This window comes from Centroberyx gerrardi, chromosome 20 (assembly GCF_048128805.1).
Source record: "Centroberyx gerrardi isolate f3 chromosome 20, fCenGer3.hap1.cur.20231027, whole genome shotgun sequence".
Classification (NCBI taxonomy): domain Eukaryota; kingdom Metazoa; phylum Chordata; class Actinopteri; order Beryciformes; family Berycidae; genus Centroberyx; species Centroberyx gerrardi.
The window spans coordinates 16028608-16047800 of NC_136016.1; the positions used below are offsets into that span (position 1 = coordinate 16028608).

Genomic DNA, 19193 nt, shown 5'->3' on the forward strand with positions numbered 1-19193 from the left:
TGCGGTGCTGGGACACTGCTTTATAACAGCTGGCGCAAGCCCACAAAACTGTTGTTTTACCAGTTACAGAAGTATTCATTTAGGTTTCCCGTCAACGGATAAAATCAACTTGCTTTCTCGTAACCAATGAACCAAACATTCCGTTGTGCGTTGAGAGCATTGTGTTCTGCAGAAACAAAAGAGCAGATGGAATGCGTCCTGCTCACTGTAATGTGATACCTTGCCAAAGCCTTGAGTCCTTAAGTTGTTGGGATGCGCATTACAAAATGTAATTTGTCAACATTTTGCGGTATCACAAAATGATATTGGTGACGTTTTTTTTGATGGATATAATTTTAACAGTCATGCAGCAACTTTCTACTGCCTTAGAAAGGGGATTTAATTCTAATCATCTGTGTGACAAACAGAAAATAAAGTAAATCATCATCAGTAAATCATTCTCCAAAATATTTTCTTCAAAATTCACAACAATTCATTCAATTCTTGCAGTGTGAGTGCAGCTGGTGGAGGGGCCTTCAGGACACACCATGGAGAGAGAGGCTGCACTTTTTTGCACCAGATTTTTAAATATTGTTGTACTTTTTTAATATGCTGCCTGCTGCTGAGCACATTGTACACTTAACTGTCTGAGCTGCCATTAGATTAAACTGAACGGACTGATAATTTAGCTGTCAATGTAGTAAACTAGAGAATGTGCCGTGTGTTGTCTAGTGTTGTGTATAATGTTGGTCTGGCAAACTAAATTTCCCTCGTGACAATAAATGGTATAAATTGTTATGGTGTCAAGCTTGAATTTATACCTATGATTGACCTCATTATATCCTTCAAGGCACTCAGCTCAAGTGTTTGTCAATGTGTGGAGAAATATTGAGTGCATCTGTCATGGGAGAGACATGGTGTGAGTTCCCAGAAATTGCATAGCTAAAATATCTTGTGAGATAACTGCTATGCATTACGAGAATTTACGAGAAGTTCTCGTAAAGTCTGCATGTTTTTTTCTTGTTTGTCAGGGTTGGTAATTGAACTGATGACTGCCTCACCCCCTGTGCAGCGATGCTCACTGACAGCTTGGAAGGTGGCAGGCAGCTACACCTGCAGCGATGGGTGTGGCTCCTCCTGCCCATGCTGCACCGATGAGCGAGGGTGGAAGTAACTCATTACATTTACTCACATTACTGCAATTGAGTAGTATTTTTGTGTACTTGTACTTTTTTGAGTATTTTTTAAAGCCACTTACAAGTTATTTCAGTAGATTTTTGCTTAAGTACTGTACTTAGCTACATTTTAAATCACATCATTACAAAGTGCAAATTTTGTGGCTCTCCATAAGCATCAGAAACTTGACAAGAGTAAATAAAGTAAATAAATTGCGAAGCCATTCATAGTGAACGGTCAGTCAGCTGAGAAGAGAAGAGTAATCTGACTTTGTTTATGCACTTTATTTTGTAATTTCAAATTTTTCCAATAAAAAGAATCTATTTTGAACTCTGTTTTCATGGAAAAAAATCACATCTAACATTGTTCTCTATTCTAAACGTAACTCAATAACTTTTACTCGGAGTACATTTTAAATGAGCTACTTTTTACTTTCACTTAAGTAGATTTTCATGCCAGTAAAGTAAAATATCAGCAAAGTAACAATACCTTCATCATACCTGCCATGAGCCAGATGTGTGTCAGGAGGAAAGAGAGGGGAAGATCTTCTGTGCAGCTCATCTTTTGATCCAAACCAAAGCACAAAGATGTAATCTATACAGCGCCCCCAACTCCCACTTGATTTTACTGGAAAAGGGGTTCTTAATGGGATCATGGATGGATGTTTTGCTGTTCCCGTAGTCCCAAAAACAAATTGCAATATTGGAAGTGAAGCAGGCGGCCATAGCTGTTCCCTTTACCTGTCTATACAGCTGATCTTGGAATAAGAACACATTGGTTTTCAATGCCCAGTCTATTTGACAATGTGTGATTTGAAACTAAATAAAAACTAATAAACAATCTGAGTTATGTCTATTGTAGTTGAGCCTCTTGACTTACATATAGGTTTATGAAATGGAAATAAAACAGGAATAAATACTTGTAACCACTGACCTAATTTGCTTGCTCTATTTAAGGACTCTCCTGCTTTGAGCTAATATGAAAGACGTTTGAGGCATCTTAAGCTGGTCAAGTACGTGTTTTAATTATAAGGCTGTGGTAACAACTGTGTCAACAGCATCAGCATCTTGCCAAAAAAAGAACATTAATAATAATTAAAAGCAACCATGTCAGCTATGAGCAGGAAGCCGATGCTCTGAGGGGTTTTCTGGAATACAGACTTCCTCAGGTGTGGAGGAAGGTGTGGCTGCCATGTGATGGGCTCTACTATGATCTGAGTGACATCCCAAAAAATACTACACATTTTAACTTTAAAGGAGAGGTATCTTTTGCTTTTTCAGCAATTTTATATAATTACCTGGTGTCTATAAAATACATCTGTTAAGTTTTTTTCAGTAAAAATCATTTGTTTCCCACCTACAGGTTGTTTTACATAAGCAGCTTCTTATGCTAATGAGCTACTGCTCTCATTCTGTCTACATAGACACTGGAGCAAAATCTGACTGGCTTGTACAAGGTGACGTGTTTTATAGTTGGTGACTGTGGGGAAATGGCATAGTAACATGATTCTGTTTTTTTACTGTGATTACTTCACACCTCCAAGTACCAAAATCACCATAAGTACTAAGAATTGTCACGTCCTAGGACACCCCCCCTTTAACATGTCGGCAAGACACTTCAACTTGAACGTAGACAAACAACAAATGAATCTTCTTAATCTTAGCATATTAGACAAACATGCTTTCACAGGAGTAGAACTTCACTTATTTGCTTAAAATTCAGCTAAAAGGCAAAATTGCTTCAATTTCTGGAGAGCACACAACCCACTAAGTATTTCACCTTAACCTGAATGTGTCTGCCTCGCATATTCTTGTCAACTTAAAGGATAATTCCACTTTTTATGCCGCTAAAGTTTAAACCATGGTATGTTATGAGATGATCTAATTAGATTTTAGAGCACTGTGCTGCATAAATTAAGAAAAACTGATTTTCTCAAATCTACTATAACTCCTTTATGCTTTAAGATACAGAATTCATATCAATACCGCCCACATGTCATGTGAAGTATGTTGACATATAAATATTTGCTAATTGATGCATTAATTTGCATAATTAATTGACTTGATAAATTGTTATGTTTGATATAACATGGTGATTATGGTGCGACATCAGATGATGTTCAGGTGGCTGAGCTGCCTGAGGGTTGCAGCAGGTGTATGTAGGACATTATTGCTAATTATACACCTATTATTGTTCCAGGGAACTTACATCTTTAAAGTCATTGAACTGGAACAATTATTTGAGAATTTTAATTGGTTATGAGTCAATAAGATTCCTGTAAGTACTGCCTGTATTATAGTAATAAAATATTAAGTAATTAACCCTTTCCATGCTTATATCTCTGAGTGAGCTGTCAAAGTGTATTGCATTTTAATTACCCGCAGCCAAGGAGGTAATGTGGTCTGTCTGTTAGCAGGATATCTCAAAAAGTTGGCATGGATTTGCACAAAACTTGGTGTGAAGGTTGGTTATGGGCCAAGGAAGAACTGATTAACTTTCCATGTCGACTGGCCAAAAGGGGGCGTGGCGTTGGGCGTGGCATTTCACCAAAAGGTGGTTGTCAGACATGGCCGAGGTCTGTGCTCTACTGAGCACATTTTCTAGTTCTTTATTTATTCTCTCTTCTTATACACTTTATTTCTTTTCATTTGTTTTATTTATCTTATCCTGCATTTCTTATATAATGTTTTATATATCTTGTGTAAAGCACTATGAATTGCCTTTGTGTATGAAATGTGCTACATAAATAAACTTGCCTTTCCCATCTGGACTAGCTCATTTAGCATAATTCATACTAATTATTTTCAATACTAAAACTTTTCAATGTTTAACTTGGCAAATATACCCTTTGAATCTATGTGATAACAATCAGCATTATGGTAACATGACTAATTCACCTCAACAAGGCCGTAAAGTTGAAGAAAATCCACTCCCTCAGTTGAGTAAACAGTGAAGAAACCACAACACTCCCCTAAAACACTATCTCCCTTTGAACATGTACATGCCAAACTTCTTCTGTTATGTAACGATGACAAGGAATGAATGAGGAAGAGTTTTTTAATTTGTTGCAACTGCATTTAATTAACCCATTTTTGGAGAGAAGCCACCCAGCACTGAAGGCATTGCCAAGGTGAGCAAATAACAGTTGTTGTGTACGTATGTTCCTTTGATGAAACAGTTCAATTTCTTCACTTTAAAGATTCGTTCAACAGACACAAACCAAAGGCTGTAGGCTATATGACCCAATCATTTAATGCTATTGTCTCAAAAAGTTACTGGCCAGTGTGACAGGTGACCCATATTGATTCATCCACCAAGATTTTAATCGGCATTTGGCGCTTTGCGGGTTTTAATTTTGGTCCCTGCATATATGTAGGCTACTTTTAGAGCACTCACTGTCATTTAAACCTACCAAAACATGCAAAATTCTGTGCTACACTCAAATAATTTCCTGACACAGTGTACATCAATGGTAATAAAACGCCTACATCTTAAAAAACAAAAGGTTATGCAGGACCGTATGTGCTGCCGCATGCATTGGAGCCACTGTGGGTCTGATCAGGTACCTGTTAGGATAAGACAACCTATTAATACACACCTGCTTTACACCTCTTTCAGATTAGCTCATGCCAGTGAGGAGCTGATTGTGGAACAGAACATGCATGAAACATATAGGCCTACAGTAGCATGAGGTAGTCTGTTGATGCAAGCATGGCTCACTTTGCTCATAAAGTTAAATCCTGGGCGTCCACATCAGTGATGACCTCACCTGGACATGTAACATCACCCAGCTGGTCAAGAAAGCACAACAGCGGCTGTACTTTTTAAGGAGACTGAGGAAATTCGGCATGTCACCCAGGATTCTCAGCAGCTTCTAGGGTTGCATCATAGAAAGCATCTTGTCCAGCTGCATCACTGTGTGGTACGGGAATAGCACCGTCGTGGACCGCAAACGCCTGCAGAGAGTGGTAAAGACTGCTGAGAAGATCGTCAGGGCGCCCGTACCATCTCTGCAGGACATCTACCACCGGAGAGTCCATAGAAGAGCCTGTAGCATCATCAAAGACTCCACCCACCCCCAACACAGGTTTTTCACACTTATGCTGTCTGGCAGGAGGTACAGAAGTATGAAATGCAGGACCTCTAGACTGAGGGACAGCTTTTATCCTCAGGCCATCAGACTGATCAACAGATCCAATCCCCTGCCCCCACCCTAACCCACCTCATTATACAGGAAGCCTCACTTGGCTGCCCCCCCCCACACACACACACACACACACGCACATACACACACAGACATTACCCACTGTCTGCATACAGAATTTTTGCACAAACGTTTCGTCACTTAATATTACTCTGTATATTCTACATAGTGTTCTTTGGATATTTATTATTATTCTCTCTTATCTCTACTTTTTTTTTTATATACACCTTGTGTTTCTTGATAAATGGCATTCAGAGTGGAAGGCAAAGGAAGAATTTCATTGTACGGGGAAACTTGTTTTTAACTGCGCATATGACAGTAAACGCTTTGACTTGAAAACCCAATCCTAACTAGGCCAGTCAGATTCCTGCAGCATGAGCAGATCTGAAAGAGGTGTGAGCTGCTATGTGTCTATCAGTAGACTCCCTTACTCTACTGTGAGATGTCCCATCCCACGCATAAGTACATATATGTAATTATTTTTATTTGTATTTTTTTTGCACACATTAAAACAAAATGCATGAGTGCCGAAGATGTTTTAGCCAGATTAATGTAAGAATTAAATCACTGGGCCTGTCTAAACGTTATTATTAATATTGTCCCAGAGTGGTGTGAAACATTGGCAAATGGAGAATATGTATGTTCTATGTATATTTTGTTCCAAAATCAGTTCCCTGCTGGTTTGAGCGAAGAGGCATGCTGGGCTGGTCACCTATTTAATTTAATTATTAGTTCAGAAGGTTGTAGCCTATATGTCACTTACCCAAATTTAATTCATTATTGTTAAAAAAGTTACAGCCTAATCCCAACAATGACAATCAATTCTCTGCGTCTTCGTCACAATAGAGAGATAGAAAGGGTTTCATTTCAAATCACTATGCAGTATATCTATTTTGGAAAAAATGTGCTACCTTAAATTCATCAGGCAATGTTTGAAAAACGTAAATGATTGATGTCCTCAAAAAATAAACTATTTTAAAAGCAAACGTCTTTTGATGACTCCTAACTTCAATACTAACCTATATGCTTAGCTGTGTCATTGTTTTTAAATGGTGGACATGTCGTAATGGAACAAAGCTCTTGTAAAATGCTTAAGTAAATAAATACACCAAATAACTGAGGGTTGGCATGACAGATAATTGGCTGGTGGAATTCTTTGAACAGGCACGCAAGATTTATCTCCTCAATCTTGTCCTTTCAAAGCACGAACTCCTGCACCCAGATAATTGTTTCAGGTCAGCCGGTTCTTTATCCTGTTGTGATGCTACAACTATTCTTCCAGCGAACTTGCAAAAGTAGAAAGAGGTCACGTAGATCTACCGCTTAATAACACCCACCCCGATAAAGATTAGATGATAGGACTTGACTCACTGTGGCTAAATGGATGGCACTAAGAGTTCAGTTCACATTAGTTGACATTGTGAATTTCCTTTGAATACGAGAAGAGGTTGTGGGAGGCAGCTAAGATGTGAATGATAAAGTAAAAATGACACAACAACACAAATGTACTACCTTTAGACACAATTTCTAAAATATATTCTCAAGTGCTGTCCAGTGTGATGAAGTTTGATAGCGCAGCCTCAGGTATTGAGGAGTGAAGTGTCTCCCTTGATTCAACTGCATTTGCCTCCTGATGACAACAGCGCTGTAGAATTGTAAAACAAGAAGTCAAAAAACTAAATGTAGTGTGAGTGGGCATGTGATGTGTTTCAGTGACACACCAAGAGGCCACAAAATTGCATCAAAAATACAGTAATAATAGCTGTAACTAATTTATAATGTTTAGAAAATGTTCAACACTTCTAGTGCAAGGCTGTTAAAACATACAATGTTGTCATACAAATGACAGGGGCATGATTATTGTCATGATTACACTATTTTGATATTACATTTCTATTCTATTCAATTATATTCTATTTCTATTCTATTCAATAAATTATCTGGGTTAGCTGCCTCTTTAGGCACCGTTGAGGCAGAGGTAATTTTCCCACTGTCTTTTCAACCTGGCATTACTAAAACAAAAATACAAGACAGGTCATTCAATGTTCTTGTGGGTTAGGGTTAAATCTGGTCTGCTGTGTTTATGAGCATAATGAAAGTGAAAGACAGAGCAAGGTGTTCATGAATATGTGCTTTGCAGTTCTCAGCAACAAAATAAGATTGACCAAGTGTCTATAAATGTCCTTTATGATTCTCATGTAGAAATAACTACAGAGGGCAGCTGCCTTGTGGGCTCACCACCTGCAAGGTGTAGGGGAGGGGAGGGGCGGAGCAGGCTTAAGCCCTGTCCCGACAGGATTAGTGTCGCAGAACAACATTGGGAATGTAATTTAGTCTATTGTACGTCAGTGATTTTAATTAACCATCTGGATGGCATATATCATTCCCATCAGATTCCAGAATATATCATTTACCATGCAAAGTATTTGTAATTAGCTATCCACATATTTATCATTTTTTGAGTTAGCAGAGAAGCCATGACATACTTTTACAAAGCTGCAATTAAGTGCATGTTCACTTTCTCCATTACAGGATGGTTCAGCAACAAAACTGCTGAGGAAAGGAAACATTACACTTGCACTACAATGTGCCAGAGAGGTGTAATTATTTTTTGACTGTAATGTTATGATGGAATGCGGGGCATGCAATAATGTCTTTGAATGACCTTTAATTGTCTTTATCACTTGGACTCCCTTTGAACATATAATGTAAACCTTGGAATGGTGAAATAAACTATGGGCTGGGGCAATTTGTATTTATATGGATTTGTGGTAATGTTTGGCTGCTGTTGTTGTCTTATTGTTGTTTTTACCTGAGCCGAACTAAGGCAAATTCCAATCGACTATGTAGACATGGCAATAAAGTATTGAATTTGAATATAAAATTGTCATCTTCTAGGTTCTATCTACTTTTTTTTTGTTAAATCAAAATTGACTGTTTTGAATTCTTGTATGGTGTTACCTTTTTAAAAGATAACCTTTTGGGGTTAAATATTTAAAACGCTATGAAGTACATAACAGCTTGTCCAGATGATATATCAAATCTTTGATGCTCAATATCTCAGAACTGCACTCTACCCAGATAGAACTTGGTAATGCCAAGCTCACGTTTTATAAATCACATACTAACGATGCAGACAGAAAAAAACAGTAGGCTATTTGCCTGGTAACTATTACTTCTGTGGGAATGCACGCTCTGTAATAATCACAAATAACTTTAATCTGCATGGGATTGAAATAACTGAATCACTCTGGTAAAAACTACATTACCAGACCTCCTGTAGTAAAACTAATGCTGTCCGGACAAGGCTTTAGGCCTCATGGACCTTGACAACGGAAACTGGATCTCGGAATGTGGAGCATAGAGGGGGAGGAGCCAGAGTTGGTGCAGGAGGTTGAGAGGTACCAACTAGATATAGTTGGGCTCACCTCTATGCAAAATATCAGCTCTGGACCAATACGGGTTGGTTTGTGTTATACTCAGGAGTTGTCCAAGGTGAGAAAACCCACAAGTCCCCGGCTGGCTGCTGCACAGTTGGAGTTTGCCGCTGTGTACAAGATCATCACCTCAATGCGATTATGAGCTGCTATGAGCAAAACTGTTGTTGTTTACAAGCACACACCTAACAGCACTACCTTCCTGGAGACGGTCGGTGGAGCGCGGAGAAAGCTCTACCACCCACACCATATTCCGATAGTGGCACTTCAGTGCTTACATTGGCGACGACTGGGAAACAGAGGGGTGTGACTGGGCGGAATGGCATTCCTGATCTAAACTAGAGCAATGTGTTATTGTTGGATCTCTGTGCTAGCCAGATTGTCCATATCAAACACCATGTTCAAACACAAGGAGGTTCATAAGTATACATGATGGTACCACAGCACCTTGGGCCGAAGGTTGATGATCGACTTTGTAGCCGTTTCATCACACCTGAGGCCATATGTTCTGGAGACTTGGCTAAGGCGACGGCCACACTGATCCATCAGAAAACAGACAGATTTCTGTTTGTTGAGCTATTTTGGAACGTCAACATGGTGAACGAGGCAGAAGTACTGTAAGGCTTTGGTCATAATGGTGCTACTTCATAGAAAAAATAAGAAACAGACTATACAGGGCAGCCTGGTGACTCAACCAGTAGAGCGCGTACGTAAGGCTACGTAAGGCTAAGTCCTCATCGCAGAGGCACGGGTTCGAATCCGGCCTGTGATCTTTGCTGCGTGTCGTCCTCTCTCTTTCCTGTCTCTCTCCACTGTAACTATCCAATAAAGCAGAAATGCCAAAAAAAAGAGATAGATTATACAGTATAAATTAAATAAGAAATTGACCTATAAAACCTACAATCATCCCAATGTTATACCTGACTTTCTCCGCTTCATCTTTGTTTTGGTCCATTCTCTCTGTATTCACAATTATTTTTTCCAAAACAAACGTAGGAACGCCTCTAATTGGCTAAACAGATGGTGACAAATCTGGACGGGTCATCAGCCCTGTCCAGACAAAGGACAGCTCTCATTCAAAATGAATTGAAATGAACGGAGATGGACAGACACAAAGGATCAGTGTGGCCGCCACTTAAGCTGTCAAATGATCACCATCTGCTGAGTTGGATCAGATGGAAAGAGAAGCTGTTCAGCAGACCTGGTACATGCAGGTATGTAGGTGCATTGCTTACCCAATGGCAGTTATACAGTCTAGCCTCAGGATGATAGGGTTTTACCCTTTTAATAAACATTTCTGAGTTTGTTCATTGCTCATTGATGCACAGCACCCAGAGCAGCCTGCTTTACCTGTAGGTTTACTTATGGCAGGCAGCAATGTGCAGATCAATCAACGACTTGCTGCCCTGCGTCAGTAGTGATATTCATCGGAGCCCTGATAACCTCTGACTAGGGCTTACTGGTTGTCCCTCGCTCTAGGCTCAAAACAAAAGGTGATTGAGCCTTTGAAATTGTGGCATCTAAACTGTGGAACGCTCTTCCACTGGACTTAAGATCTGCGGTCTCTGCTGACACTTTTAAAAAGCAGCTAAAGACTCATCTGTTCAGACTGGCCTTTGTCTAGCCTCTTGTGTCTGTATTTCTGTGTGTTTTTATGTTTTATTGTTTCTTACTATTTGATATGGACTATTTGATATGGCCTGTGGACCAACACTCCACAGGCCACAATCAACAACCTGATCAACTCTATGCGAAGGAGATGTGTCGCACTGCATAAGGTCAAATGGTGGTCACACCAGATACTGACTGGTTTTCAAAAAATGCATATCTGTAGCCCTAGTCATGTGAGATCCATAGTTCAGTGCCTAATAAATGTCTTTTTTTCAAGATAAAACTGCACATTTTAGAGTGGCCTTTTATTGTGACCAGCCCAAGGCACACCTGTGCAATAATCATGCTGTTTAATCAGCATCTTGATATGCCACATCTGTCAGGTGGATGGATTATCTTGGCAAAGGAGAAGTGCTCACTAACACGGATTTAAACAAATTTGTGAACAAAATTTGAGAGAAATAAGCCTTTTGTGTGCATAGAAAAAGTCTTTTATTTCAACTCATGAAAAATGGGAGCAAAAACAAAAGTGTTGCGTTTATATTTTTGTTCAGTATAAATAAACTTTACTTACTTATCGTAAACCTGGCCTGAGAAATCTGAAAGGAAAACTGGGAGAGAGAGGCTGCTAAAGCAAAATAAAAGGATCTTCCATCAGAAAAGGAGGGAACCCTCAACTCCCAACTCCCAACTCCCTACAAATAAGGGAAATTAAGTGAAGTGAATTCCAAATCATTGAAATCAAGAGATATGTCTTAACAAAGCATATATATTTGTCAGATTTGTGATTCTTGTGATTATGAGTGAGTTCTAGCTCTTTCAAGAGGAGGGATTTATGTGACTGTAAGGAAGATTAATACCTCTCCAAGTGTGATGTTTTGGAGTTAGTTTTGCCTGTTGCTGAGACAAATCTCATTTACATACCAAATCGTTATGAACTATTGAAGTTAACAGGCAATTTTTCTACTGAAAAGGCCTTAGTTTTAGTGCCTTGCCCGGATGTTCTGACTTAAGAGAATCTGTTCCTTTTTATGTTTCACTTTAATAGTCTTAAATGTTCCTAATTCTTAATTGCAATAATGTGCTGCTTTTTCTATAATCGAGAAATTCTGATAAACATAATAGAGACTCCCATTTTGCTCATTTTAAGACGTTCAAAAGTTTCAATATTATTTTGAGTTTAACCTCTTGAAAAACATGGGGGCATCCAACCCCGCACCTTGTGGTACCTGGTCTGTCCTACATGCATGTCAAAATCTGTAGTTTTAAATTGAAAATTGCATGGAATCTAATTACATATAGCCTACAAATTATATTCTTACAATATTTTTATTATTACAAGTAGACCTAGTAGTAGTAGTAGTAGTAGTAGTAGTATAAGTGGCACTAGTATTGATATTTGGCCTTTTTAAGGATTGCCATCATTGGGAGCAATAATTTAAAGATAATGTAATTGTTTTAATTTTGTGGATTCTTTATACTTTCCTGTATCTTACCAGATACCATTATTTTGAAAATACTAGAGTATTAGTACCTGTAATCTAGTTTTAAAAAATCCACATACAATAGTTGATGTACTATTATAGCTGAAATCTTTCAATTTGCTGACTTTGTGCCCAAATAGAGTCTCTGAGATTAAGTCAAGGAAATGCTGTAAATGCGAATTGATTGACATTCCTTAATTATGTTTCCTCTTCTCACTGACAACTCCCTCCAGTGGAAACGTTCTGGAATGCCACTGAACCAGTGGGAGATTATTTCCGTGTACTCAAAGTTTGTTGCAAAGCAGATTATAATAACATTTCCTCATGTTTGTAATACAATGCCAGCCAAGTCTATTGTGTAGCCTATTGTTTGGAGTACTTGTGTGTTGTTGTTTTTTGGCACAACTAACCCCAGGCTGGTTATTTGTATTATCTGAACATTCAAATTTTGGTGAGAAATGACCAATATATATAAATGAAGACTTACAACTTTTCCAAATTATCATTTGAGAATGTAACACATGCCCTGGATTCTTTAAACATTCTCATCTCCTTATCAATCAACTGTAGCTGTTTATTCTTATCAACGTCTTTCTTCTTACCCAACTGTAATATAAATGTAAAAAGTCTTTCAAATGTAGGAACCATGCAGCTGCTGTTTTATTTTCTCCACTTAGAGTAGTGATGCACAAGCTGGCTTGTCGTTTCTTGCTCAGGTTTGATGGTCGTGTTCAGACTATTTTTTCCTTTCTTTATGTCAGGATCATCAGCACTGACTGAACTACAGTATGGCATCTGATGTGAAACCCCCTAGCAGCATAGTCTGCTGGGTTCAGCTTGATGTTGCTGTACTTCCATTGCATTTTCACTGTCATTTCTCTTATGAGACTAATCCTGGTATTTGTAATGTGGTAATCATTTATTCCATGCGTGAAGTACAACACAGGACTTTCCTGACATGAAGGCAATGTGAACATCATTATTTGCATTTCTTATATTTAGGTATATGTAACAACACCCTCTCCAAACTCACTTGCATCACTAAAAAAGTGCAATTGTGGAGATTTAATCTGTGCAAATGTCTTTGGTTTGATGCGGTCATCAATTTTAAAGTCTTCCATCTGCTTCAGTCCCACAAGCCATCATGCCATGGTTTCTAAAGGGCCTATGGGATGTCTTCATCCTTTCCGCAGCAGAGCTTGCACAGTTCCTGCACAGTTCCTGCACAATACGTTTTGGAATGAGGACAAATGGGTAAAAAATTTGAGAGGGTAACAGATATATTGGACTGACTGCAGAAACGAAACCTTGACATTTGACTTGAAACTTAAAGACATCTTCCTCCTCACGCCAATTCAGTTTGTAGATCCAGATCTTAATTACTGTGATGAACACACAGTTCTACTGTTACTCATCCACTTTGTCAAGTTTAATCCTCCTTTTGCACATAGGTCCTTGAGTTCTTTGCACAACATCACATCCTTCTCCTCCATGCCAAAAGATGTCAATCATCCACATAAAAACTGGTAACACCTTTCCATGAAGGCCACTACAAGGCCTCTATAACGCACTATAAGCACGTTCATTACATGCTATAATGCATTTATAAGGCATTATAGACCTCATTATAAATGAATCTAAAATATCAAAATGTTAAAATAAGGTGTCATGCCTAATTATAAACATTCATAATGAGGTCTATAATGCCTTATAAATGCATTAAAGCACGTAATGAACGTGCTTACAGTGCATTACAGACATGGCCTTCATGGAAAGGTGTTACCAGAAATTTTAATGTGGATGATTGACATCTGTTGGCACAGAGGAGATGGGTGTGATATTGTGGATTTATGAGCAAAGGGAGGATTCAGCTTGACAAAGTGGATGAGTAAGTAGAGCTGTGCCTTCTGTCATCGCTGACACTGACTGAGCCAAAGAAATTAAGATGTTGATCTAGAGACTGAAGTGGCACAAGGAGGAGTGTGTTTAAGATGTTGTTTCTGCACTCAGTCCAATATATCTATTACCTACTCAGATTTCTTTCCGCATTTGTCTTTACTGCAAAACATATTGTGCAAGCTCTGTCGTGGATAGGATGAAGAAATTCCAGAGACCCTTAAGAAACCAAGACGGCTCATGGGACTGAAGCAGATGGAAGACTGTAAAAATGATCACTGCATCAAACCAATTTGCATGGATTAAATCTCCACAGTTGCACTTTTTTTTAGTGACGCAAGTGAGTTTGGATAGGGTTTTATTACATATGCGTAAAAATAAGAAATGCAAATAATGATGTTTGCATATAGACTTCATGGCAGCGAAGTCATGTGTTGTATTTCACGCATGGAAAAAATTATTACCACAGAGTTCCAAATCCCTCTTTCAAAGTCTGTATTCTGGACAGATAATACCACATCTCACATTTTGAATGCAAATACAGCACATTAGTTCTTACAATTAGGTTACAGTATCATACAATTACTAGTAATCTTACTACACAGTGAAATAATAAAAAAACAGTATGTGCTTTCTGCCACTTTACTTACAGCTGACGCATTCTTAATATTTATAAGATATTCCACTTCAGAGAATTGCGAGAAAATTCACTTTCAAATGTAACAGCCTGAATGTGACTGCAATTTAACCCTATAACAATTCAATCATGTCACATACAAGTAAGGGTATAGAAACAAAACAATGTGTCTGATAGAGCTGATGCAAAACAAGTGATGAAGTGAAATAAGGAGATTTCTAGAAACTACAGCTAAATGAAATCTGTATCAAAGCTGCATGAAAACAGGATTTTTCTTGAAAGAGTGCCTTGGTTTTTTGGAGTGTACCATTCTCCTTTTTTCCCTTGTTTGGAGATCAAGTCTTGTATCCAAAGAGCACCTTACTATAGTACGTACATTGGAATTCAGTTGAGCATGCCTATTTCCTCTTACTGAGGATTTTTCTTGAATTTAAACTAGAACAGCCAGGATATTTTGGCATGTCTGAAATAATCAGTATCTATGTACAACATATAAACTATTAATCAACTGGAAAAACTAACATGGCATGCAGAATTGGCAAATTACTATGTCTTAATAATCCCTACTGATATCACTGTCATCTACAAGATAAAGAATGCATGAGAAAATTTGTTTCTTATTACAGATTTGTTAGGTGGGGTGAAGTTGAAAGAAAATAAAGCAAAAGCAACATTTACGGGATTAAAGAATATTTTTCAAGCACTGCTGATCAGTGCTATATGGCAGGGGCAGGGATAAATTTGACCTTTAGAGTTCAATTAAACACAGTAATATACATTTGAAAACAAACCAAGGTTGGAGTGTTAAAGTGAGATTATAACTTTTCCTGAGGGCTCACCTTGCCATGGCTCCAGAAACAGCCAACCTCCGAGACATATCTTGCCTTAGAGGCGAGATATGTCCTGTTTTAATCTCACCTGCACAAATTTGACACTGACACTGTGAGAGCAGGTGATAATTTTGTCAAATGGTGGATCATTTCTCATTTTGGAATGAAACTTTTCAAGTGTTATATCAAAGTGACATAACTTTAAAACCTGCTTTGATCTGCTTCTCCAGAATCTCTGGCAGAACATGTATATGTAATATCAATGCCATAATGTACCCTTTAATGGGACAATTGCCTCTGAATTTGCTGCCCTGATATTCTGGCTCAACCTGCACTAAACTATCTGGTCACAGGATGGCAGTATCACTTTATCTTGGCTGAGCTTGACTCCACACACTGTGAAAGAAACAAATCTGGCTCGTTAACAAAGTGTCAATTGAACTTTTTTGTCAATTATCACCCAATTATCATGCAAAAGGTATGTCAAGGACAGAGCAAGGAAGAGCAGAGCTAGGCAGGGGTTATGGTGCAACATCTACACTCCATAATCCACAAGGAAAGGGGGGAGAGAGAGAGAGAGAGAGAGAGAGAGAGAGAGAGAGAGAGAGAGAGAGAGAGAGAGAGAGAGAGAGAGAGAGAGAGAGAGAGAGAGAGAGAGAGAGAGAGAGAGAGAGAGAGACTGGGGTGTTTAAAGTCTGGAGCTCTGAGAAAGCTTCACAGTCTGTGTGAGGTGAGCAGCACACAGAAGCTTTTCTACTGGTATACAAGCATCTTGAGTGTTTTTCTCAGTGCACTGTTTGACGTTGATGCTTCTACTCAACGTGGATTAGAAAACTGCTGAGTACAATTAGCATTAACTTCCAAAAGTTACTTTGCCTGCATGGACTAATAGGCGAGAGTGGATGGATCTTTTGAGAGGAATTTCTGTACGATGGAGACGCATGCCAGACAGTGCTTTGTTTGGATACTTCTGAAAGGGACTATTTGTTTGGTAAGTGAACTAACTAGAAGTATCAAACATACATCAGATGCTCACATGAAATATGCATGTCAAGTGCAATATGAACAAGAAGATTTAGAAAAGTAATAATGCAACTTTCTTTCTTTGTTACTGATGAGAGGTTTTTGGAAGGGACTTGGTATGAAACAAATGTCTTTCACGGCCCCATCATCCATATCTAAAGAGAATGCTTGACCCTTTCTGCTCTAATTGATTTATTTATTCATTTACTTCCATTTCTACTCCTCAATTTCCCATTTCTTTCCTCTAATTTCCTGTCTACAGTTGGTTCTTGGGCAAGACAAGACCCACAGCAACTTCACCTTTGGCAAGGCAGCATCAACTGAACTCAACGGAGATCAAGGACCTTCAACACTGAAAGGCTGGACGCTCCAGACCAGGAGTCTGACTCAGAACACCAAGCTTCCCCTCCAGTCCTCCCTCCCTCTTTCAAAGCAGGGATTTTGGGAAATGCTCGGAGTAAACTCCCAATTAGACTCTGACCCATCTTTAAAGATAAAGCTCCGTCCCATCATGAAAGTTCACGGAACTTCCAAGTTTTCCAAGATGTTCGGCTGGGGGGACTTTTATTCAAACATCAAGACAGTCAAATTGAATTTGCTGATAATGGGCAAGATCGTGGATCACGGGAACGGCTCCCTCGGAGTCTACTTCCGCCACAACTCCACAGGTGTGGGCAACGTGTCGGTCAGCCTCGTCCCACCAATGAAAGAGGTGGAGTTCGACCTGGAACGGCAAAGCGTGGTCCACCCCAAAGAGTCAAAGACATTTAACTGTAGAGTGGACTATGAGAAAGTTGAACGCAACAAGAAGGTGATGCTGTGTAACTACGACCCGTCAAAGACCTGCGCTCAGGAGCAGACCCAGAGCCACGTCACCTGGATGTGCTCCAAGCCCTTCCAGGTCATCTGCATCTACGTCTCTTTCTACAGCACAGACTACAGGCTGGTCCAGAAAGTCTGTCCGGACTACAGCTACCACAATCAAGGACCCTACCTGCCCTCAGGTTAACCACAGGTCAACCTTACGACACAGGAGGATTAAGTTTTAGGGCAAACAAAAAGAGAAATAGGGGTGGAGCAACTGTGAGCCAGTCTTTGGAAATGCTTCACAAGGTTTCAAAGGATTTGAAAGCACTGTTTCTCTTAGAGAAAAAAGTTTTTCAAGTCTGACAATATATCCAATATATTTTATAGTGCAATGTCTTGCGTGTTGTAGAGTACAGAAAAACTTGTATTGGCCTGTTTTTATGCATAGTTCCACTGATAATTCTTTCCCTAATCCATGACTGAAACTATATGAATAAGTTTGTAGGTTTGTTAAGGCCTAATATATTGTCATCTTTTAATGGATTCCCTATATAACACTGCAGTATCAGTACAAAATGCTTTCAGGTTGCATTAGAAAGTTCATCACAAAGATGTGCTTTGTTCCTTTGCCTACAATGGATTTTAGATACATTAGTTTTCTGATGTCCTTGGGTCTGGGGTGGGTGCCATGCACTTGTGATGTTGTGGGTTTCAGTTTGCCTTGTACACTTCTTTGTCACATGTCCTCTCTCTCTCTCTCTCTCCTATATTTCCTATCACTCTCCACTGTATGCTGCCTAATAAAGCAGAAATACTATTTAAAAAAGAAAAACCCATTAAAAACAGACAAAAGCAGTTGAAGTACTTCTTCTAGTGCTCTTTTGCTCTTCTGAGAATTTGTAGTAGTAACAACAGCTCAGAGTGACCATGGTACCAGAGACCATCAAATCCCACGAAAAATTTAATGGGCCTCATTCACGAAATATAGTCTACGGTCAGATTTTCTTAGAGCGTAGTTATGTTGCCACGAACATTTCGGCATTCATCTTTTTTTTTCTTGCCTTAACTTGGTCTTTGGTATGATCAAAATACTTGGAAGCATGCATGTGAAGGCAGATTTTGTTTTTTTTAATGCAAACTGACTTTAAGAAGTTTCAGACCTGATATTAACAACAAAATGTTTACCAATACAGCTTTGGGCTTAAAGAGGCTATTAATATACACTAATCAAAGCTATCTGAGTGACCTCATCGATACCATTATCAAATCAAAGTGAAGATATAAAGACCTATAGGCACCAAACCCCGCACTTACCAAGGTTGATGAATTTGCCGTTATTGAAGCACATGTGGACAGAAGGAGATAGGCCAGGTGATCGGGCCTGTATCATGGCCATCCCTCAGTCGCACGCTCCTAAATATGGTGGATGGATGGTTTCATTAAGATGGCACCATAATGTAGACTATCAAATTCCCATATTCTGCAGTAGAACATATTTCCATCACTTGCTGGCCTGCATCGGAGCATCAAAGCACCGTCTGCAAACATCTTTCCGTATTTAGACTAAATCACAATAAGTAACACTGCATAAATCTGTAACACCAACCTAAAACAACTAAATGCGGTTTCCTGTTGGCCACGGACAGCTATGGTCTTGGGTCGTGATCAGGTTGCTGCTGGAGACGCACGGCGAGATGGCGAGTGGCCTTTTCCACTGAGGTTCAGTTAACCTGGTGCCACGGCTAACTAGTTTACCTCTAGGTGATAGAGGTCGTGTCCTGACCACATGGCTGATGTCAGCCCGGAGAGATTAAATAACTTATCATCACGCCCGCACTCGCTCCGCCACAGGTGTCAGGTGTGCTGGAAGGCCGTAGGATGAGTTCTTCTTGGGTCTCTACGCCATGTTTTCTACCATGGAAGTATGGTTGTATGGTTACAGTTACTTCCAGGGGTTAGAGGCCTCTAAACACGTACGACAGAGAACTTACATTTGCAAGTTGATTCCTCCATGCTTCGTCCACGTCCCTCCCCGCTAATTGGTTTGGGATGCCCATATATGGCGAACGCATCCAATTTACGAACAACTGGCATTCATTATCAGATATG

General features: G+C 39.3%; 1 protein-coding gene across 1 annotated transcript; it reads left to right on the forward strand.

Annotated features, from left to right (window-relative positions):
- The first annotated feature begins 16185 nt into the window (after positions 1 to 16185).
- LOC139921390 (neurexophilin-1-like) lies at positions 16186 to 17286 on the forward strand. Its single transcript, XM_071911607.1, has 2 exons — positions 16186 to 16245; positions 16540 to 17286. The coding sequence occupies exons 1-2, from the start codon at positions 16186 to 16188 to the stop codon at positions 17284 to 17286; spliced, it is 807 nt and encodes a 268-aa protein (XP_071767708.1).
- Positions 17287 to 19193: the final 1907 nt, after the last annotated feature.

Coding starts and splice junctions, on each gene's coding strand:
- LOC139921390 (XM_071911607.1), top strand. CDS start 16,186: ATGGAGACGCATGCCAGACAGTGCTTTGTTTGGATACTTCTGAAAGGG. Junction 16,246..16,539: donor TGAAAGGGACTATTTGTTTG/GTAAGTGAACTA, acceptor TCCTGTCTACAG/TTGGTTCTTGGGCAAGACAA.